This window comes from Patagioenas fasciata, chromosome 3 (genome assembly GCF_037038585.1).
Source record: "Patagioenas fasciata isolate bPatFas1 chromosome 3, bPatFas1.hap1, whole genome shotgun sequence".
NCBI lineage: Eukaryota > Metazoa > Chordata > Aves > Columbiformes > Columbidae > Patagioenas > Patagioenas fasciata.
This window is the reverse complement of record NC_092522.1, coordinates 36788006-36811838: the sequence shown is the minus strand read 5'-3', so window position 1 is coordinate 36811838 and position 23833 is coordinate 36788006. Positions and strand designations below refer to the sequence as shown.

At 40.4% G+C, this 23833-nt stretch overlaps 1 protein-coding gene across 5 annotated transcripts in view; it reads left to right on the top strand.

The window, feature by feature from the left end:
- DAAM2 (dishevelled associated activator of morphogenesis 2) overlaps positions 1-23833 on the top strand; it is a 214598-nt gene that overhangs the window by 75315 nt on the left and 115450 nt on the right. For 4 of the 5 annotated variants that reach the window (XM_065833150.2, XM_065833147.2, XM_065833151.2 and 1 more), the window contains one exon: positions 9782-9984. In XM_065833150.2, coding sequence (XP_065689222.1) covers positions 9811-9984 — 174 coding nt within the window. In that variant the 5' untranslated portion in view covers positions 9782-9810. Of the gene's footprint in view, positions 1-9341; positions 9362-9781; positions 9985-23833 lie in introns of those variants that run through there. The other variant, XM_071806115.1, reaches the window with a different exon arrangement.

Sequence of the window (23833 nt, the reverse complement as noted above, 5' to 3'; positions counted from 1 at the left end):
GACGCTTCGACCCTGTCTGTGCCTTGACCTACTGAAACCATTTCTAGGATGGCGAGAGCATCAAATTCCCAAGACCTGTTCCCTTTGTGATACATCTGCTGACTATTTCTTCCATTTAGTGAATCACTATAGAAGCCTTTTAATTGTCATTGCCATCAGTGTCTTTTCAGTATATGGAAATGAACTGAGAGCCACCATCTCTATTATTTACGGGTTTGCAGTGACATAGAATCATAGAATCATTTTGATTGGAAAAGACACTCAAGATTACTGAATCCATCCATCAGCCTAAGACTGTCACCAAACAATGTCCCTAAGAACCTCATCTGCGCATCGTTTAAACTCCTCCAATGTGCCAATGCCTGACAACCATTTCTGTGAAGAAATCTTTCCTAATATCCAATCTAAACCTGCTCTGGTGCAGCTTGAGACTATTTTCTCTTCTCCTATTGCTTGCTACTTGAGATAAGAGATCAATACCCTCCATGCTACAACCTCCTTTCAGGTAGTTGTAGAGTAGAAATATACTGTACTTGTGCTGGGACACTAAGTAGGAAAGTGGCACATCTGCAGCTTGGAACCCAGCTTTCCCAGGTGACATTGATGAGCATGCATTTTGAAGATAATTCAGTGCCACGAAAAATGTGTAGAAGTACAAATGTTGTCGGTGTTGTTGTGGATTTTTTTGTGTGTATGTGTTTGGTTTTTTTCTTTAATTTTTTGTTTGTTTGTTTTTTTGTTTTTTCTGGTTATACCTATTTACTATAAAGACTGAGTTGCCTTTTCCAATGAAAGATCTTCAGGAAAATTCTACCAGTGCAGGTAGTTGATTTGCCTGTCAATAGTGAAGACAGCACTTGCACACCTACATCTGTGACTGCTCTTCAATGATTACAACCAAGGCATATTTCCAGTCAAGCTGATCTGTGATGTCCTGTGGTGGCCATGAACACAATGTTAAAAAGGAAATGAGGACATGACAAAACAGATGAAACATTCTTCTACTAATTGTCTGAATAAGAAAACAACATTTCATATGGAAATGAACTGGAGTTTGGGAAGATGTAATTGGACCTTTACCATTTGTTTGTTTTTCTTGGGCCACACTGGCAGTTCTTACAGATTATTTATCTCTCAGTAGAGGCACTCTAATGCCCTCAGCTGCTTAGTTTGTCTGGAAAATTCAGGCACCCAGGATAATGATGACAACAACAGCAACATTTTGACTCCCAAATCCCCTGGCAAAATAGTTACATCATGTCTGGAAATAATTGGGCAATGACAGAATGGAAAAATTACGATGACTGAAACAAGACAGGGGTGCTCTTAGTAATGGGATTTTGTGTGTTCATTCTTCTGAAGGTGGCAATTCTTAGTGCTACTGGGTGACTCTCGTCGACATCCTTTGTCACTAAACCCTACTCTTCACAATGGAAATATTGCAGAGATTAAGTCCCTAGACCAAGCTTTAGTACTCATCTGCCCTACTAGTACTCCCGATCTTTTGGTGTAGAAGGTTGAGTGGCACCGCTTGTTACCAAGGTCACTCTGTCCTTGGCTTCTTTCTTGATGTGATCAAAGACTTGGATGTGGATGTCTCATGCGTGGGAGCTGGTTTTATGATAGAACTGACAGACCTTGCTCATTAGGGCCAGTTTCAAACCAATGATGTTAAAGGTATTTTATACCACGAGACCTATAAAAGGCTAGGGACTTCATCTTCCTGTAGAGAAGAATAATCACCTGCATTGGAACTGAAGGAGCAATGCGCTGGTTCTGGCTGTCAATGTGTATGTCTGCTTGACTGATGTCATCATGATCTATTTCATCTTCAGTCTGTGAATTCTTCTCTTGAATAAAGACTTCATCTCACACTCCAGCTTCCACAGCATTCTCCCATGGAATTGCATCTAAGCACTGTACCAAACACCAAAAGAAAGCTAAGAGTCTAAACTGGACTCCACTGTGTAGATCCATAGCTTGCAGAAAAGGCAGGTCAGACCCACTCTGTTGGGTTGTACAGATGCAACCTGGATTGTAGTCTTGTCCTGAATTCATGGCACTGAGATTACAGAATATTCTTTTGAACACCCGAATTATTTCAAGAGTAAAATTTGAGGATTATAAAGAGTGTTTGAAAAGATATACTGCAGGATGGTCTTAGTCTCAGTTATAATTGGGTCCTGGGATGGCATCTGTGGGGCTTGTTTGATTCTTTTGCCATTTTTGCTTTTATGTAACATATTTCCCACAGGCTGTTATGATCACAGTGATTTGAAGGAAAAGCAAAGACGTGACAAACCAGCCCATCTAGTGAAGCTAACGCTGTGGTAGGGAAAATCATTGCATAAATTCTGTTACTTCATAAAGCATACATTTATCCACACTGGATTTTTGAACATTGCTAAATGCTTCCTCTATAGCAGTATTATTCCTGGGATGTGAACTGTCATGTGCTGGCCAGATTCCAGCCAGGTGATCATTTTTTGCTGACCTATTGTTTTTGTTACTATTTGTATAGTACCTTAAGTCTACTTGGCACTGTATCATAGCTGATTTAAGTAGACCCTACATTGGAGAACCTACAACCTGAGTGCCACAGCTAGAACAATGGGGTACAATACAATAAAAATAAAACATACTGATGGAGTATAATACAAAAAAATAAAATGCACACGAAGTATGGTCCAGCATTTACAAATTGTGTTATGTAGTAGGTGTCTCTTCAGAAGGTTTTTGGGTTTTTTTTCCTCTTTAATATCTACTTTAAAAAGAGAGAGGAGTTTTGCAGTTCGAGGTGTAGGAAGTGACTACTAGGAGCCATTCCAAGTCTAATAGTTGTTATGAAATAAAGTGAGGATATTGTGACGGAACAGTAGAGAGAAAAAAAAAAAAAGTTAGGTAATAAAACTAAACTGGATAGAAAAGAAGGAAGGAGACAACTAAGGCTAGAACTGGAAAGTGTCATTCTTCCCTGCCTAAATGAGAATTGTATATGTGGTTTTGGTGTTTGGTGGTGTTTGGTGTGGTTTTTGTTTGTTTTGTTTTGTTTTGTTTATAGAAGAAAATCTTTAGTAAGGTGTATGAATAGAACCAATGTGCCTCGTGGTAAGGAAGATAGAAAATTGGTCTTGGTAAGAGACCAGACTTTCTGCTTGAGAAGGAAGTAGAGGGTATCTGTAGGTGTAATTGAAACAGCAGTGCTGCAACACTAGGAAACTTGGAATTAATAACAGAGGGAGCAAGGAAAGACAGGACTCCAGACTACTGCACTCAAACCAGAAAGTTTACTTATATTTAGAAGATATACAATTCCATTCAATCTACCACCACGGTAGTTTGAATTGCTGGCAACCTTGCTTAAGTGTGGAATTGATAAATGAGGACAGGAACCTGTGTTATGATAAGCACTAAGCAAAATGTATTCCTGCCTCCAAAACTGTTGTTCACTTCTGCCTCCCTTCCTAGCCAAATGTTTAGACAATTAGTAGATCAAGGATGTGTATTCTGGATAAAAACTTAAGTTGTGAATTTCACTTGTTTCATTTGTGGTTTAGGATGCGGTGGTCACATCACCATTCGGAAATGTTAAAGATGTGTAGATTTACTTGGATTTAAATGAGATGCAAGATTACAATTAAGAGTTAACTTTCTGTGTCTAGGAGTACAGTCTAGTTTTTACCTTGCAAATTTTTCTGTGGAGTCAGAGATATAGCAAACTAGTACGTTTAAGAAAAGAAAATAACTTTTATACAGGTAAAATAATAAATGGATTGTTCAGTCAGCTCAGTCAGGTATAGAAAATTATTAATCTGAACTTGATTAAAAGATAGAAAAAAAGTTGTAAAGAAATCACAAATGATTACTAGCCTGATTTATGATACTGACTCTAACTGTTTTGTTGCTCTCTTACTATGCTTTTTGAATCTTGATTTGACTGTTCTTTTAAAATTGCTTTTCTAGGAAAACAATTTGGATAGATAAATTATTGGAGTGATCATGAGGAACCTGCTGACATCTTTTTTCTCTTTTGTCGTTTGGGGTTTCTGGTTTGTTTTGGTAGGGCTTTCCCCTCATTCCCAGGGAAGGCAGAGAAAGTGTTGCAAATTAATCTTTCAGAAGCAAAAGACCTCTTACAGTTGTGTAGCTTTTTGTGTGCTTATAAGCTAACATGGTATCAAGTGAGAGGTGTGGGATTTGTCAACATTATCAGACTAACATTGGTCATCCAGGCCATCCTGAGTATCCGTAAAGTATTACAAATAAAAAGATTTTTGGCAGATATGTTCCATTAAGTAGGTTCATGGGTGTAGTTACACCTGATAGTCTTCAAATAGCTCTTGCATTTTCTCTTGTCTCAGGACATATTTCCTAGGCAAATAAATGAATAAAAATTTAAAATTGAATAAAGTATTAATAATATTTAATACTATAGCAGGAGACAATCTTTAGGTCTGTAGAATGCTTTGAAATTCTCAACCATCCCAGTTTTGATGGGATGGTGTGTGAAAGAATCACAGAATGTTAGGGATTGGAAGGGACCTCGAAAGATCATTTAGTCCAATCCCACCACTGGAGCAGGAACACCTACATGAGTCTATACAGAAATGTGTCCAGGCAGGTTTTGAATGTCTCCAGAGTAGGAGACTCCACAACCTCCCTGAGCAGCCTGTTCCAGTGTTCTGTCACCCTCACTGAGAAGAAGTTTCTTCTCAAATTTAAGTGGAACCTCTTGTGTTCCAGTTTGAACTCGTTACCCTTTGTCCTACCGTTGGTTGTCACTGAGAAGAGCCTGGCTCCATCCTCGTGACACTCACTTTTTATATATTTGTAAACATTAATAAGGTCACCCCTCAGTCTCCTCTTCTCCAAGCTAAAGAGATCCAGCTCCCTCAGCCTTTCCTCATAAGGGAGATGCTCCACTCCCTTAATCATCTTCATGACTCTGCACTGGACTCTGTCCAGAAGTTCCCTGTCCTAAAAAAAAAAAAAAAAAAAAAAAAAAAAAAAAGAGAGAGAGAGAGAGACCAGAGCTGGGCTGGCTTCCACCTTTTCCACCTTGAGACCTGCACCCTTGTTTTGATATGTTGTGGGAGGGAAAAATCTTTGAAGTGGCTTCAAAATGCACTGCGCGTTTCAAGCTGACCTCCCTCCTCTGGTGGAACCATCAAGTGTTGGCCATGGCTCGCTGGGACCGAGTGGCCATCATTGCACAAATCCGCACTAATTTTTCAGAGTTTTCTTTCTTGTGATCTGTCGATCCATTTTGGATCTGATGCCTTCCTGTCCAGCACAGTAGGCAAGTGCACTCTTCAGGAAGGACTGCCCACTTTCCTAAAATAAGGGTTTTTAACTCTGTGGATATTAAATAGTCACTTATTTTGTTGCTGTTTTTTACCCTGGAGACCAGGAAACTCTTTAGTATGATGAAAAATCCAAACCAAGGGTGTTGGGTTACTACTGCAGATGCAACAAATGGATTGCTTGCCTGTTCACCTTCCCCATCCCCAATGCTGAAATTGCATCTGACATCTGTCATGTTACATGTGACATACGTGGAAAATTCCCATGGTTATTGGAACATGTCTTGAAGCTCATAGTTTCACCATCTGTGTACTGGAGAGGCAACATGGTCCAACGAACTGAGCATAGGATCACTGCAGAGCTCTTTAGCATTACCCAATGGTGACAATTTTGAACATGGTGATTATTTTATCCCTTTCATTATCAGTAAGTGATGATGAAAGCAGCTACTATAATACCATGAAGTTCTGGTAATTTATTATTTAATAGTTGAATAGCATAGAGATTTAACTTGTGGTGGAAGGTGTCTTGGCTTCTGTTCAAAGCCAGCCCAGATTCAGGTTTCTTTCTACTTCTGTGATAATACACCACATTTATATGTTTTATCCTTTCATAGAGTTACAGATTTATGGGGAAATGGAAGTGATTTACTTCATTTCCTCTTCTGTTAGGATAAACCAGTGTGAACAGTGATGCTGTATTGTGCATTTAGTCCCATGCACCCAGCTTAGGTGAGAGCTGTGGCTGCATCTGCTGACATTGTGTGTTTGTTGATGATCAGTGGAGATTCCTCTCTGGAAGTGAGCACATCAGTGTTTTCCATTAATGCTTCCTCATGTTGCAAACTGGTTTTGCAGGACTGCAGGTGTTAACTCACAGAGTTCTCATTCTTACTTCTGTTTTTCCAAAGATGACCATACAAAAGTAATTTTCTCTATTTTAGTTACAGACGTGCTCTGGCTGTTCATTGTGGTGAATGACAGGACAGTGAGGTAAAAACTATGATAATCAGTTCTTGCACAGGAGAGCTGCTGGGATAGCAGTTGTTCCAGGTGTCTTACCGTTTGTGGAACATGGTTTATTCAGGATATGTTTGCATGAAAAATATAATTTCTAAGTTGAGAATGAAGAACAGAGTAGGATTGAAGAAATTATTTAGAACCTGCAACTGAAAGAGGATCCTCGTGTGCAGTCAGCATGGGTCTCATCCCATGTGGTTAAGCCTTCTGATAAGACTTGGAAAAATTGCCTTAGCTTAATTATGTTTGGTCACTGGGCCAAATGGTTTAGAAATGAACACGTACGCACTGTCAGAGGAAGAGGACGTTGTTATAATTAGACCTTGGGCAAAGTTCCAGCCTGTGACTCCTGACCTGAGCTGAACCACAGATGAGACTGGGAAGCAGGAGGGGGATCACTGCACAGAATGTGTCTGCAGTTGGCTGTCAAAATGACAACAACTTGTTTGTGTTGTGCAAAAGGGTAAAACCGTACAAATAACAAGATCTGTGGGAGTGAGTTATGTGTAATAGTGGGATTCTCTCCAGAGAGAGATTTCCCTTTGATTCTCACTGGAGTTATATATAGAAATAGATAATTGTATGTTTCATTTTTACAGTCACCTTACTTTTTACACAAGAAGCTGAAAGGTAATAGAGCTTTTATTAGAATTTAAAAGTAACATCTTTTGTTCATAAATTTTTATGACAGTTTTGTTATCAATTATCACTTGGAAAAATGAAATATGTTACTTCTTTTTCTTTGTTGCTTTGCTTCTCTGCCCTGTCCTTTGGAAGCAATTTCCCCTCATGTTTGGTTCTTGACAAAGAAAAGGCAAAAGAGAAAGAAAAGGAAAAGGTTATTAACTTGGAGGCTATTAGAAAACATTTATTTTTTAAAAAAAACCTATATCCACCTGGAAAAATCAAGGAGTTGTAATTAGTTCTTAAATAGAATAAACAGTGCAACTTAAGTAAATGCCCCTCAGCATCCTGTGACTGGCAAGCTTAATATTTGGAAAGATAGTGCTCCCACTTAAAAACACCATTCATTCATTCAGTGATCCAATTCTAAAATACCCATCCTCTCTAGTAGTCCTCAGTAGGTCATATTTTAAAAGCATCTGGACACCCTCACCTATCTACAGTTACAGTATTATAGCAATTCAAAAGTGCCATTTCATCCCTTTCTGTCAGTATGAGTTACTTGCGTGTTTCTTCTAGACAGACTTGGAAAATGCCAGTGTTAAGAGTAGGAGTTACGTAATGGAATGATGCTTTGTGGAAGTGAGGCAATGCAAGGTTATTGTTCATGTGAGCTCTGCAGAGTAGTAAAAACCGAATAGCTTTGCTGGGTTTATCAAGTATGGATCCCAAGAAACAGATGCTGATTTTATAAAAACACCACAGGAACTAGCTTGTGTATTTCTCAGCAGTATGGATGAAGAAGGCCTGTCTCAGCCAATTTTTCCAAGGACGATTCATTATTCATATCCTAGAGAATGCTGGTCCTTTGAATGGCTAGTGAGGAGGTCTCTAGACAATGGGCCAAAACTTGGCTATAACTGAATTGATGCAAATATAGTTGTATCATATGTAAATCACGTTTGTCTCCTTGATTTGGCTTCCTTCCAAAACAAAGTTTTGTCAAAATAATGGGTTCTGTCCTCCTTCATGACCAGATTACCATAAAGGATATTGCACTCAGAGTAGTCCCTGAGAAGGTGGTCTGTGGTGGACAAGCTCAGCTTCTTCTGAGGCTCTCTTGTGAAATCTTTGAAGAACTGAACCTCTTAAGTCTACCACTGAGAAACAGCAGAAGTTGCCATGCACATCATTGTGCTAGATTTGAGGGCATTTTGATTTTGTTGACTGAACCAGTGTCAGAGATCAGTTCCAGGGCTAAGTTGACCTGTGGCTTTTCCCAGTGAGAATCCAGTGTTCTTATGAATGTGCTTTTGAAGCCATCATCACTCTGCTTAGTGATGTCCTGCTGAGACATACCACCCCTTGCAGAGTTGGCATGGAGAGCAAAGGAAAGTGGGCATGCCAGAAGCCAGCACTTGGTGCCAGCTCATTTTCCTTTCAGCTGCATTATAATTGTAGCTGATGCCACTCCAGTGCATAAGAGAAGGTGCTAGATAAATTTATCCCAGCACAAAGTAGGGCAGGTGACTCTGGCCAAGCACATAGTGCCACAAGGGTTGAGATTTGGGTGGTTTGGGTTTTTTTGTTGTTGTTATTTATTGCTTAGTTTATTTCTTAGGTTTTTGTTTGTTTGTTTCTACACAAAAAATCCCCAGAGAGCTTCTGGCTGTGTGCAGTATATTAAGTCCCACTATGTACTGCTGACCTAAAGGTGTTTTTCCTAGCACAGATACTTAGTCTCTATGAGAGCTCAAAGCAGCCTTGTTCTGGCAAGCAAACAGACCAAAGCGTTGTAGGGCAGGTTAGGGCAGCAGCTGCTCTGATGACAAAGCTCAGCTGTGTTGCTGTTGATATAGCATCCAGCATCCTGTGGTTGGGTTCACCTGTCACCTCCCTCCCTTCTCCCCTGCCCAAAGGGCTGGGCTTCCCAACAGGCTTTAATTATTTGCTCGCTAAGGATAGGGCTTATTCTGCAGATTAAGTGAAAAAGTGAAGTCCTTAAAAAATATGACACAAATAAGCCCCTGAGCTGTCAAACAACAAGTCCCTTAAAAGGGCAAAATATGCAGCTCTCTGTGGACTGCACAGATCCCTCCTTTCAAACTGCTGGCAGGAGGCTTCCTGTTTGGATGGGCTCTCACAAACAGTGTTATGTGGGGAAATCAGTCACTGCCCAGCCCCTCCTTCAGGCCTCCCTTTGCCTCCCTTTACAGTCCTGATACCAAATCTCCTCAAGCCTGGGTCCTGTCAAGATGGGATCTGGCAGCTCAAATGTAAATCTGAACACATGCATTAGCACTGTGCAGTTCCTCCCCTGGATACATAGAGCAGCCCAAGCTAGTTATGCGTGTTTGAAAATGGGATAGACAAAATGGTCCTCCTGCCATAGTCCTGGCCATAAAGGGATATAAGTGAGTGTTTGGTCATCTAGATCCAGAGCAGTGGAAAATTGGTGTCTACTTTGTTGATCCATTGTTTGTTTCATTTTGACCAAATGGGATACCTTTGGAGGATTCTTCAATTTTTTTTCTGGGCAAATTCTCCAGTATAGGGTTTTTTTGCTATTGATACTTTGGTTCCTTTACTGTAATAGTGAGAGAAAGGCCAGTACTGGCATTTAATGGTGCACTCAACCTTGTCTACTGAGCATTACTGATACATCTACCTTGTGTAGCTTGAGTGTTTATTTTCCTCCTTTGTGTCTCAGAGCCTTCTGTCCTCTTTCAGCTGTTATATCAGTGATAACCACTGTACCTTCAGAGAGTTGCACAGATCTAGAGTCTTGTTTATAATTTAATGTCTGGATTGTTAACTTTTTCTTTTTCTTGCAGAACATGATCAGAAGATAGCATCATACACCATGATCATGGCCCCCCGGAAGAGGAATCGTCATGCGTTGGGGTTTCTTTGTTGCTTTGGGGGAAGCGACCTCCCTGAAATCAACCTCAAGGACAATAACCCCCTCCAGTTCCTTGAGTTTTCTGTTCCAATCCCACCAGCAGAAGAGCTCAATGCCAGATTTTCTGAACTCGTGGTAAGTTTCTGCTGAAAAATTTATGGTGGGTGGATGAACTCTTCCCATCAAAGGGAGAGTCTTGAAGGACTTCTTAGGGAAAGGAAAAAAACTTTCTGTTGAAGTTTTTGTTTGTTTGTTTGTTTGTTTTTTTCCATTCTTCTATGACCAATTATTTGGTGGGAGAAAGGTGGTAAATGACAGGACGGATGACAGTGGCCCTGGATATAAGTACAACACAATGCCTAAATGTGCTTACTTATTTTGGCAGTGCTATGCAGTCCTCTAGGTATAGGATTGGGTATATTAGAAGGAATCTTATAAGTTCTCTAGAGAATGAATCCCTGACAGTCAATTTCTTATTAACAACTTTGGGATAAAATTTGCTGTATGGTATAGTACAGTGGAAAACCTTTGAGTTTGTGGGTATATAAAATAACGACTATATTGTTCTGTTGATCAGTAATACACTGTGGACGAGGTATAAGAATCAGGTGACCATTCTAATTATGTCTCATCAGCCAGCTGCCTTTGAACCATGAAAAGGTGCTTTTGCAGCAACAGACATAAACAGGAAGGGAAGCAGTTATTCCAGATGAACTTTGTTGTTTGTTTTTGTGGTAAATGTGGATTTCAGTAGCAGGCACTTGCTATTCATGCCTGGCATCAAATGATTTTGCTGCCTTTGCCCTCTTGTTCAGCTTGCGTGCAGAACTCAGGCAGAGGTCATAGGGCTGTGATGTTTTGCAATCTGCATTGTAAAGGTGATGCCCATTTGATGGAGCTGATTAGCTGTCTCATTACCACTCTGAGACTGGAGGTTATGTAAAGTGAGGTGTCTTTAAGTGTATATATGCCTGAGTGGGGTTACTGAAATGATGAATAGAATAGAAAATATTTGATCTCAGAATCATGGGAATTTACCGGTAATCTTTCTATATTACACTTATAACATTAGCTCAGTAAGTTCTTGTCTGTTGCTGATGCTTCAAAATACTGCAGCAATGAAAATGACTACATAATTTGGGTATGCAAATGGAAATTAACAAATAGGCAACTACAGTATGTCACACCAAACATATGGCCAGCTATAGTTTGTCAGATCAGTGTGGTCTGACAACCTAACCCAGGCTCCTACTTCAAGATGGGGGTCCAAAGCAGATGCCTAGAGAAGAATATAAGATATGGCCATAGGTGATCCTTTCCAGGATACTCTCCAACCCTCTAACAATCTTTAGCTCAAGGACTTCCTCTGCCAAAATTGGTTTTTGTGTACACAGCAAATTGGTATTTTCCTTTAACTGTTTCCATCTTCCCTAGCACTACGACAATTTTTTAGTATTTGCAGTATTCTGTGGCAGTGGTGCAAGAAGGAGTCAGTAGGATTTGTAGCTCTTTCAGGAAGAATAAAGTGTGCAGCAGAAGAGAATCTACTTGCTTCTGACTAAGTTGAGGAATCTCCTCTTACACAGATATCTCTCAAAATCTTGTTCTGTATTTGAGTCATTTTTCCTTTTATGTGAGACTACTTGAACTCTTTGGAAAGTGCAACTGACTGACTGAGTATTCTGCTTGGTGACAGGTATCTCTCATGAGTAAGAGTGTGACCTGTAATCTGCTGTCAAAGTATTTCTGGATGCTGTTCAAGTATTGTTTTTCACATGCGAAGGTTTAATTCCTGTGTCAAAGTTCACCTCTCTCCAGTACCAAGATCTGTTGAAGCATTAAATCCAGCCTTCCTAAAGATGTCGCCAACAGATGTGCTTTGCTTCGTAGCTTGGCTTGCTAAAACTTGAACTTGTTTACATTTGTGTCATAGTGAAATACCTGCTTTAGTTGCTACTGGGCTTTTGCTTACTGAGAAAAGTGTCAATTTCTGTGAGGAGTTTGAGAGCTTATGGTGGTATGTAAGGGTGCTTTTAGCTTTTTGCTTTGTACCTGGCCAGTACTGGTGTTCCATGTGCTTGTGGTAAAACAGCTCACAGATGTCTTATGGAAGTCTGTTAAACAGTATGATTTATAGTGCTTTCAGTGCAAAACTTAATGACAAATATACATGATGATCTGTAAAAAAATTTTTGGTTCCAGAAGTTTGAGAGTTGTTGGTCTGTGCTATAACTTATTAAATGTGTTGACAGCCTTTAACTGGTATATACATTTCAAACAAATGAAGCCATTGAACTTTGAATAGATCATGTTCACGTTCTTGTATTTAAGGATAGTACCCTAGCCATCATTACATGAGAAGTGAGCTGGGAAAGAAAAGTGCTACTTTTCAGAAGGTTAGCATTTTTATAAAGCACTCAGATAGGATTGTGATGCATGTCCATAGGAGTTTCTGGGTAGACAGGTAACATGAGAGCAGTAAGGGCTTTAGGAGTGGGAGAACCTGGGCTAGAAACCTGGCTGTCAGAATGCAGAATTTGCCTAGAAGGGCTAGTTTGTCCACACGTCCGGATTAATGCATGTTCTATGAGACACTAAAATAAAACAGGCTACATCTGTATTGACAGCTCAGTTGAGATTTTAATTGGATTAGAAAGATTCAGTCTGTAAATGCACTAGTGTAAATCAGCGACCTGGAAGTGCCTGGGAATGCTCTGTGCTGTGTACTTGCCTCCCTGCTGCTTATCTGTTGGGGTCCAGTCTGGGTGCACTTATACTATGTAAAAAACAGATTTGAGTGTAAAGCCTTTTGACCCAAATCTGCAAGTGAAATGATGACACCAACATCATCTGAGATCTGTAGTGAGAAAAGCATTTGTGGTAGCTCCCTGAAGCAGGCCCAGGGGGGTATAGCCTCATCTTGCCATCTGCTCTACAAAGGGTGTAATGAAACATTGGTGTGCTTGAATTAATTTTTAAAAGCCTTATTTTTCCCTTTGTTGCAGCTAAAATCTGGGGCATTTTCCCATGTAAGAGTTAATGACAAGAAGAACTAAGCCTAGCTGTGCTGGAAAAGCCTCCCTTGTGATGATTTTTCCAGTCCAATAAATATTCAGTATATTTCTACCTGCCTTTCTGAGGAAAACGGACACTTTGAGAGTTAGAACCATGTCTTCTCTTGTTCTTATGGTTCTTAAATTAATATAATGAAAAGTAAATTTGGAGATTTCCAGTTTTCAACAGGAGGGATTAGGAACATGTTGGAATCCTTTATTTGTGATGGAGTTGCAGTACCACTCCAGAGCTTGCAAACTTGCTGAGGCAGACTTTGAGCTGAGGCAAATATACATGTATGGGCTGTTCTGTTTGGGGGATGCATCCAGACCAACCAACGGAGTAATGGCAGCTGCCTAACTGGACTCTGACCAAGTCAGTGGTTGTCAAATGACAAGCTGATGCTGATTTGACAAGCTGAAACATCTGCTCTCAGTGCTGGTCAACCAGAAAAACAGTTTTAGGATGGATCCCAGGCTTTGTGTTACTTGAAGCTGAATGCTGTGTTTAGGCCTTGTTTCCTCGATTAGTAAATTAAAAGATATAGGATTACTTGATGTGGGCCAAATTCAGTCTTATTTCATTGGGAATACGTGCAGAGAGTAGGTCTGAAGGACGTCTACTGCTCAGGGTGATTTGATCTGACTTTGTTTGGGCTAAAACAGATGTGCTAATTCTCAGGCTGTCTGGTGGCAGTGATTGCCTTGGGACTAATGTAGTAGTAACAGTACAGGTAAGTCCTTATCAGAAGTATAGATGCATAAGACACAAAGCAAACAAAAACACTTGTGACCATAGGCTTTGCCCTTAAAAGGTCCACTTTCATGCACGCAACTGAAAGGGGGCAGAACAGCCAGATTTAGTGTCTCCCCTTCCATGAACAGGCAAGGAAGAGAAGCTCGAAAGAGCAGGGTGCGTGAAGTGGTCCTGTACCTCATAAATTGTAAAACTGGCCCTACCTGACCATCAAAGCTTTTCTAGCCAGCATCACTTCTGCTTTTTTTCTCAGTCTCTCTTCTCAGCTGGCACTGTGTACACTACCATGTAGTGAAGTGCTGCTGCAGTTGGTGGTCTGTTGGCAGGTGCCAAGCTGTTTTTGTGCCTGCTGGCAAAAATGGCTGTGCTAAGTACATGTGTTTTTCCTTGTACAGATTTATTGACTGAACAGGAACTGCAGAAGAATCTGGAAGAACTATTGCAAGGAAAGGGGAAATCTTTTTTTTTTTTTTTTTTGTTTTTTCATGAAACAGTTTCTCCGTGTCCTCATTCATATTTGTTAGCAGCAGTGTGTTCTTGTCACAGTGGATTCTGATTCCTTTTGCCCAATATTAGAGTCCTGGACTCTTCTTGTTGGTTAAGGGTAGTGTGCTACTTGACACTAAAGATTTTGCCATCTAGATATCTCTTACACCAGCAACCTGATCCCAGATATTAATTAAAATTGTTGCAAGTAAAGTAACTTAAATGCTGGCAATTCAGGGAAAGCAGAAAAAATGTGAAAACTGCTAGCAAAGAGGAAAGAGCTTATGCTTTTGTCATTCCTCTTTTTTTTTTTTTAATTTTTAAATTTATTTTGTTAGTGGCTCTGTTGAGATAGTCATGTTATTTGAGAAGGTAGAGTTCAGGGTTGTCTATTTTAAGGATGGAAGGCCCATGGAGAAGAAGTGGAGTTGTCTTTTGAGCTGCTGTTTTCTAACTTGAGCATATTATTACAGCCTCCAATCTTGTATGATGTTATTCTTGTCTGAGTTACTTGCAACACCTTAGATTCTTAGACTGGGAAAAAATTAAGAAATGCTTACTGTTATCCCACTTAGTCTTGGCTGCTTTTGAAGCATTCTGGTATTTATCTGAGGTGGGATGTTGACTGGATTCTTCCATCATGGTTGGTTTCTCTTACATTGCATTTGAACCTGTTTCTTTTTTAGCCTTTTCTTTTGTTGACTTTATAGATTCACGAAACCTTTTTATCCATATTACTCTTTACCACCCTCCCAGGCTTTCTCAGAACAAAACTTCAGACTTTATGCCACCAAAAGCACCTATTAAGTCACATTAATTACAATTGAGGAGCAGCATAAATATTTATGAAATGTCTGTATTTGAAAACTTAAGAATTATCCAACATTTCTTGTGGCTTGCCTTTATGCTTCTGCTTGTCCACTGAAATGACAGCTCCAAATGAGTTCCCACCATTCTTAAGCAGCTGAAAGGAGGTAGACTGCTGTTTGGGTGAGACAACTTACACTCTTCTTTCTCTCTCTCTCTCTCTGAAGAGATCTAGTTTTCTGACCCTACTTCAAAACCCCAATGTTTGTTGTAGAGAAGATACACATGTAACTACTATGTGTTTCTGAACTATGAGGCCACTGGAAATTAAAAACATATTTTCTCTTGTGGTAGTGCCTGAGTGCAATTAAATGAAGATGGAAGCAAGTGCCTAATCAAGGGCTCTGTCCTTCCCTTAGGATCAAGCATCTTCAGTGTGTTCAACATATGCTGGGAACCACGATTGAGACCTTAACCTTGGTTTCTCTCCGTGGTGCCCTGTAACACCAACCACAAGAACATGGAACTATGTCCCTTCCTGACATAACCCTACATTCTACTCTTAATCTCTCACCTTGTAAACTCTGATCCCATAATATTTAGTAATGGCTTCCACAGCATCACAGGTGGCTCAGTTTCTGAGTTAAAGGTGGGCTAGGCCAGGAACCTAGCTGGAAGGAATGGCAGTGACCATGACAGTAAATTGAAGAGACCAACTGGGGATTGTGTTAATACCTTTTTCTTCAGCCTCCTTGGAATAAGAGCTGTACAGAAGAACATCCATGAAGGTGAAAAATATGAGGAGATGTGACAGGGGAGTCCAAGCAGCAGAGGCAGCAGCTTGGTAACTCAGTATACTCTGATAATTTCTGTAACTGTGACTAGAACTTTGAATATCTCATGCCACCTGAGCAAGGAACATATCTAGAGTAAGATGTCTGTTGCTTTACTGTACCTTCTGCTCTTGCTCTTTTCTCTCTGTCCTCACCCACCACATGGAGCTCACTTGTTTTTTCTGCTAATTTAGCCGATCCCTTTCTACCCTCACAGAGAATAAAATTCAGTGATTATAGTCTCTCTTCCTAGAGGAGAGAAAGTTGAGGAGAAAAGAAGGAAAAAGGAGTTTTATGTTGTAAGAGGTTAAGACATTGCATGGGATTATCTGAGAATTAATTTATTTATTTCATCAGAGGAAGCAAAACAGTTTCTAAGGAAGGCATCAATTTTGCACGCCCTGGATAACGTACCCTCATTAAGAGCCACAGGGACATGAGATCCAAACTTAAATAACTGTAGTAGCAATTCTCACTGCAAACAGCTGACTTGGAAGTAACAAGTTTCCTTCACGCTTAGTTCTCCCTTGCAGGCCATTTAATGTAATGGATACAACATAAACCTCAGATGAAAACTAGGCTTCACCACATTGAATAAGCACACCTATATATCATCAGTCTCACCGAAGCTTGCCAAGTCCTAACTGTGGCAGTGTTCGTGAGGCCCCTCTTTGGCTCTGCAACCTGCAAGAATATTTATGGGGTAAAAAGTAGAAGAAACGCCTCCATTGTGGGCTTTCATGTGAACAGAGACAATATATGTCAATGTATGTAGGCACAAGAGGGCATCAGCTGTGTTTCTCTTGTTTGTTGATGGGCCTGGAGAATGAAGTTGTCTGTTTCTTCCCCAGCTCCCTTATAACACTTCTGAAAAGATACACAGAGTTGCCTGTTCTGTCTCACAGCTCCCAGTGCAGAGCACCACCTTCCCGGAAAAGTATCCTCCATGTCTGAAACTCATTTAGTCCTTAGTTTTTCACTGAAAGCTTGTGGCTTAGAAAGATAAGCATTTTAGGTTGTCACTTCAAACCCTAAATGTGTGTATTGATTAGAGTATTTAATAACATTTAAATATACGCATGTTACCAAGATTTTTAGTGTTTTTGTTTCAAATTGTCAGTCTTCTGAGTCATTCTATCCTCTTGTTGGATTCTTTTGAATAAAGAGATTTAATTTCTCTGTCACTTGCACTACATGAAAATCATAGCTTCAGACTACATCTCTGACAGGCCTGTGACTTTGAGTTGTCGATCGATGCAAATTTCACCACAACCATAATTTAAAAGTGCCTCTCTGCTGTTTTACCCATAAGAGGAGGTTCTTTTATTCCTTGTGCCCATCCCCTCTGTGCTTTTCTGTAATGAATGACTGTACCTAATCAGCCAGAAAGGTTGTGTAGTGCCAAATGCAATCAAGATCTGGAGAGGTCCTTCATTTTTATTTGCATATGATGAGCTCTAGGAGGCTTTGCTGGCCTTGGCACAGTGGAGGGTCCCCAGTTATTGCTTCCTTTCTTGCAATTAATGAGAATGCACTGGTGGAGGCCGTAAGAAATTACTGATGATGAAACCAAGCTGGATTTTTCATGACACAGAGGCTCATATCCAAAAAGAAGGCTTAGCATCACCATCTGAGTAGAAGGCACTGTCTCTCAAGGCAGAAAAAAAGCAAAGCTTTGAGGCAGCAGATTGCTTTCTTCACTGATGGGGGCCAGACCACAATAACTTTCTCTTGGGTTAGTTAATAGTTGTCAGACTAACATTTTTCCCAGACTCAGATGCACTTGTCTTCTATTATAATAATGGCAAAAGTACTGGGTGATATAAGATTTCTGAGGCAATTAAGGGACTGAGGCTTGGGAGGCAAGAGCTCTTCATGGTATCATGGTCTGTCTAGTTATGCACCAATGCTCCCTCATGTCCATAATGGTTCTTCAGTCTAAAATTGTACATACCCAGGATACCTTTTTTCTTTTTAATTGTCCGTATCCAGGATACCTTTTTTCTTTTTCTGCCTCCTCTTCAAAGAGAGATTTTTCATAATGTCAATTCTGCTTTACTTTTGTCCCTTGTGCAATACGTGTGTACATATCGCTGATTTTACTGCACATATCACTACGAACAGTTTTCTATAGTTACTCAAGTCCCAAAACATAAGAGGTATTACATTTTAGGCATTGTGGCAGACATGGCTTCCCCCTTCAGACACCTATCTATGGAGTCCAGTGGTAGGGACAGGCTTGTGGTACTGAGTGCAGCACCAGAGCTTTCTCTCTCTTGGCTCCCTTCCAGTAGGTGCAGCTGGTTGGCAGTTCCCAGCTCCCTGACCAGCTGTGTAAGAAGCAGCAGTCACTGTGCTGCAAATGTGTGAGACCCAGATGCTGTGAGAGGAACAGGAGATATGAGCCAGGTCTCACACTCTATGTCTGAGAATTAATAAGACTGTGTAAACAACTGTAAATCCAGATTCAGGCTTACATGCCAGATTTTGGGTGTGAAGAAGCTGGGGGTGTTACCAAAGTACCTGTGTAGTTAAAAAGCTTTTGTGCAGGGTGACACTGTTTTGTAGATCTTCTTGTTTTATTATAAAAGTTATGGACAAATAGTTCTGATGTAAAGTAGGTCAGTTCCACTGAAGACAGCAGCGGAATTATATCATTCTGCATTGCCTGAAGTTTGGCCTGTGTACTATTTTGTGTCTGTAGTGATTGTTGGCTTCTGAATATCCCAAACAGAGCATTCTGACTGCCCTTCTGAAAGGTGGGGAAGGTTGTGGCTGTGGTTGGAATATCTGATGGAAATGTCTGAGTGTATTGTCAGTATGATTTACTTGCAGTATACATGAAACACATTAGAAAGACCCAATTACTGTACTACATGTTTTTAACAGAGTAATCATGATGTTCCCTGACTGAGGAAATGTGTATAGTCCCTCTAGGGCATAAGAGGAAAATTAGTGGAGTTTGGAAGCACAGTAGCTTGGGATGCAAAAAGAGGGGAAGGAACAGATCCCGCCACTAGACAATGGATGTGCTAAGATGTCAGTCTTGGGTCTTCTGTCTACTTGAATGCTTGGAAGCTGTCATGATATCCTCTCTCCTAAGCCACAGATAGGGAGGATATGCTTACTGTTCAGAGATCTTGTGTCCACATTTTTCTAATATGTGATCAGTTGATTTAATAATACTGTATTGTTTTGGCATAGCTGAAAGTGTTATACAGCATTACATAAAAAGAAAAAAAAGGTAAAGCTCTATTCTATCTTTTTCCCTTAGTAAGACATCATTAGTATTTGAATTTCATGTTCCATTATGGCTATAATGAATTGACAAAACACTAAGATGATACTGACACTACAAGTCATAGTTGCTAGTTGGAGGGATCAAATTAATTTATTTTAACTTTCTGGGTCTTTTCCACTTAGATGGATACCAAGTAGAACTTTTCCTATTTTCATCCTACAGCTGAATCAGCCTTCTCATATAGTTTCTGCCTCCTTGATGCCTGCTGACTTAGAGTAACAGACTCTGCCCTCTCCACTAGAAACAAAGCCAGCAGCAGCAGTATGGGGATGTCCTGTTGCCTCACAAGTTTGAAGTGGCTTCTCTGAGTATAATTCTTCCCCTTCTGCAGTTTCTGTCCTTTCTTTACTCCTCTTTATTAATGTCTTATGTTATTCAGAGCTGTGTTAGATGACTTACAAATCTATTAAGAACTTATTCCTCACCTTCTAGAGAGGACATTTGAACCTTGATTTGGTCTGCTGAGGGAAGAGGCTATGAATCGGGTCAGAAAGGTCATTTGAGATGGGAAGGTGACACCTGGCGATGCATCTGAGAGAAATAGCAGAGGAAAGTACTACATTGTGCAAAAAGCATGATGGCCAGACCATAACTGGATGGGAGATTGTGATAAGGGGGACAATATTTTCCAAAGCATTGAAGAAAAATTCACAACAAATGAAGTAACTGTGCTGCTGAAGGGAGGGCAAAGGCAGGTTTCAAAGATGAGGCTGACACAGGATGAATTCTAGGCCAAGATGATCTTTTGACTGTGCCTTTGGAGAGAAAGAGTTTGCACACTGATGAAGGAAGGTTGAATGACAAATGTCTGTTTCTTCTACAGCTCATAGAAAAAGGGCCAGATCTGAGATGATGTATGAGGTATGGTTTGTCATTTAGCCTGATTTAAGCAAGAAAGGGGGAGCCAGATCCCTGTGATGAAGACGACCTTATAAAATTTATAACAAAATAGCAATGTAAAAGTAGCTACCTGAAGCTGGGGGAGCAGTGAAATTTTCCAGTGAGGAAGAAAGGCTGTGAAAGCGGATGGAATGCAAGTGTTTTCCAGGATAAGAGTTACCCTATGGAGACAGAGTGTAGTTGGGGCTTAGGAGGAACTATTAACAAAACAAGATAACTGAATGGAGAAGTAGGTAATAATCATGAAGGATCAGCTGTTAAATATGTTGACTCAAATTAGTTTCTGTATTTGCTCATCTAGTAGCAATTTAGATCAGATATAATCATTGCTCAGATAGTGTATCCTGTAACCTGAAAAAGAGTGGGGGGAAAAGGATTTATAATTATGTTGTGCCTCTGTGACCTTCTATAGGTGGGTTGTGTCTTCCAATAGTGCTCAAGTTTGTTTATCATTCAGAAGACTTAAGGTAATCTGGGATGGCTCTTCCAGTATTGGATAGAAGTGCCCTCTTTTTGTCATTTGTCTGGTCTACAAGACTCCAAAGTGGGGAACACAAGGTGCCCCAGGTGAGGCTGGGTGGATGGAGTAGCACCTTTTGAGGGTACAAGGTTTTCAGTTCAGCTGTTTCCTGGCATTTTACTTCGCACTGCGTAAAGGGGAGATTTTGGTGTCACTATATACAGGAGTGGTAGCCCTTCTGCACTGGATGGGCACAGCACATGGAAGGCAAGTGTCAGAAGATGCTTGTTCTGTCACTCATCACACTGGGCTGCGTCCACAGCTGCTCTTTGATGTGTTTTGTCTGGAGGAAGTACAGACAGATGCCTTCCACATGGCAATGGAACACTGCTGACCAAGAACTTTCAATGTTAGGTACCTAATTTTCAGTAAATGAAAAAGTCCGTAAGAAAAACATTTGAAGAACATTAGGTCTTTTTCCTAGGTACCTCTGTAAGCTTATACAACTTGTTTCACACTAGGGAAACAAACTCACAAATGTGTGAAATAAGGAATAATGATGCTCCTTAAACAAGTTTTAATACAGAATTGTAGTCAGACTTAAAAGGTGCTGCAAAGATGTAGCACACATAGGTTTTAGGTAGTACAGGAGTCTCTCAGTGACTAAATGTATTGTATTTGAAAATCTTGGGAGGAAATCTCTACTACTGCCCACTGTCATAATCATTGCTCTGCTCTTATCTGCTTGTTCTTTTTTTCAGGGAGAATCTGATATAAGGCTCCATAACCTTCCTGTGCAGACTCTCTTTCACATGTGGACCCAGTGCTGTATGCAAAAGAGCCCTGGTCAACATCTCTACATTCTAGGCACTTCTATATTAAAAACACTGAAGGGCATCTTTTCACTTCACAGTTTCCCATCATTTGTTGACCACATAAAGGGAAAGGCTGCCCAGAATAATAACACAAACACCTTTTGAAAAGAGTTTAGCAGTGTGCACAACAAGGTTTTGCAATGGTTTACTAGGTGGTGGAGGTTTGAAGGATAACTTCTCCAAAGGAAATTACAAGGGGAAAACATTGCAGTTTCCCAGTTTGGAAGGTGTCCAGGGAGATCCCTGAGTCATGGAAAATCCATTGGGATTGCTTTAGTGACTGTGTTTCAGGATTACGTCTTGTATAGAAAGCAACAGCTGGATGAATTTGTCAGTTGGTGTAAAGTTGCTGGCTTTTGCATTACAAATACTTAACAAGATAGTAAATGCAATTGTGATTTGTTGTTAGGAGAGAAGTTCGTTCTGCAAGGCAAGTGCTCATCCTTCTCTTATTCCTTTTTTTTTTCTGTATTTTATGAAAGTTTCTGATAATTGCGTTTTTAGAAATATTTAGAGAAAAACAGCTTGACTGGTGTTTTCTTAAGACCAGTGATGTCAGTGCAGTAGTTGCTGTTCTGATTATCAGAATAGTTGAGCAATGAGACAGAATAGGGTGTGAGTGAATAACCAAATATACTGTCCTGCCTTCAATTAAGTGTTTGACTATGAAAATAGTTGGTTTGTGTGAGTGAAGAGTATTGTGGAATTGCCCTCCACCTCACCCCAGAGGAGATGACAGAAGCCTCACATGTGGGTGTTCTTCTAGCTGGTCTGGACCGATGAGTAGTAATTACAGCTCATCTCCATAGTATTGAAGTCAACAAGTAGTGAAAAGGAGACCAATAGACTGTTCAGTCTATTCTGCATCTGAAATCTGTGCTGTAGACTGTAGAGCAAGCCTGTGTTATAGGATGCTTAGCAGAGAGGTTTAGTCTGTGTTACAATTTTAAACAACTGATTTGATTAATATTTTACACTGGTGTAAACTCAGAGTAAGTCCATTCAGTTTAATGGAGTTAGAGACATTCTGGTCTCTGGTTTGCATGTCTAAGTCTGGAGTAATAATACAGAGTGCAAGAGAAAAAATAAAGCCAGCTTTTGTTTCACTTCTACCTGTGTAAACCTGAACTCATGCCAGAAGTGATTATTTATTTGAGTTCCTTTGAGGTTTACCCTGCACATAAGTTTGAGCATATGTGTCTGAGCTGCACAACCAGAGCTCAGTAAGAAGTTAACTTTGGTCATTAAATTCTCAACTGACTTCGCAGTTCCTCCTGGCCCTTTACGGAATGTTTTATCAGAGATTTAAAGGTCAGCCAAGCTCTGACTTAGTCTTGTTTTCCTCCGTAGGGGCATATGGCAAATAGGACGCACACAAGAGGATAAACTGGGAGGAGAGGAGTAGGTAGCACCAATACCCCTGGCAATTCAACCTGCCTTTGGCACAGGGCTGCAGCAGCAATTCCCAGCCCAGGTTTTGAGGGTTGAGCCAGCAGGACTGTGTTTGGGCAGGAAGCGATCAGAGAGGTGTGTGCCTGTGTGCTTTGGCACAGTCCAAGCTGAGAATTGCTCCAGCTTAGGAACCTCCTCTGAACTCATTAGTATTAAAACAGAACAGAGGAGGCTTTGTAGGGAGGGAGAGGGTGGGGAAGCAGGAAAGGTAGCAGTTTAGATGGCAGTTTCCTAATAACCTTTCCCAGGCCTACCTTCCTATGCAGGGTCTCATCTAAAGGGCCTTGGCATGAAAAACAAACCCTGGCACAGGGAGGGGGAAGGGAGGGGGAAATGAGGGGAGGAGAAGGAAAGGATATCAGTGGTGGGAAATGCGCAGATTTTATTCTTATTTAGTATTATATATTGTGATGATAGAAGCCTTGTTTGAGAGAGGTATCTGATGTGCTGTGTATAATCAGAAAGTGCAGGTACATGTGGTACTTGCCCTAGAAGACCTGAAACTTGTCACAGTGAAAAGATGTACCAAGCAGAGTTTTAATGGCTTCAGTTCTGTTAGGTGTTTCCATTTAATTGACTGGATAATGGAACAGAGAGCATACCTATTAACTTTGTTACTAGACTGTAAACACTGAATATGTTAAAAGATAAGCTTAAAAGAAGGTGGGGAAATTGTGTGAAAAATGATGGAATTCAATGGGGACAGTTAAAACATGCTCCTTTTAGGAGCAAGTCTGGTCATTCAGGATGGGCAGTAGACAGACAGGTACACGTCTTCAGAGAAGAAACAAGGGATTATAGTGAAGCATGTGCAAACATAAGTTATGCAGGTTTTGAGGATTTTTTCAATTTAAAAAGAAGTCGTCATGGAATATGTAACCAGGAATGCGGTCTGGAAGATCCATGAAGAAATCTTTACAATCAGCGTTGGTAAAGTCTCAGCTGAAATAATGTCCCCACTTTTGAACAGTGCACTTCAAGAAAGATGTACCTTGAGTGGGGAGAGCCTGGAGGTCAATGAGAAGAGGAATTAGAGGTTTAGAGGATTTGACCTCTAAGT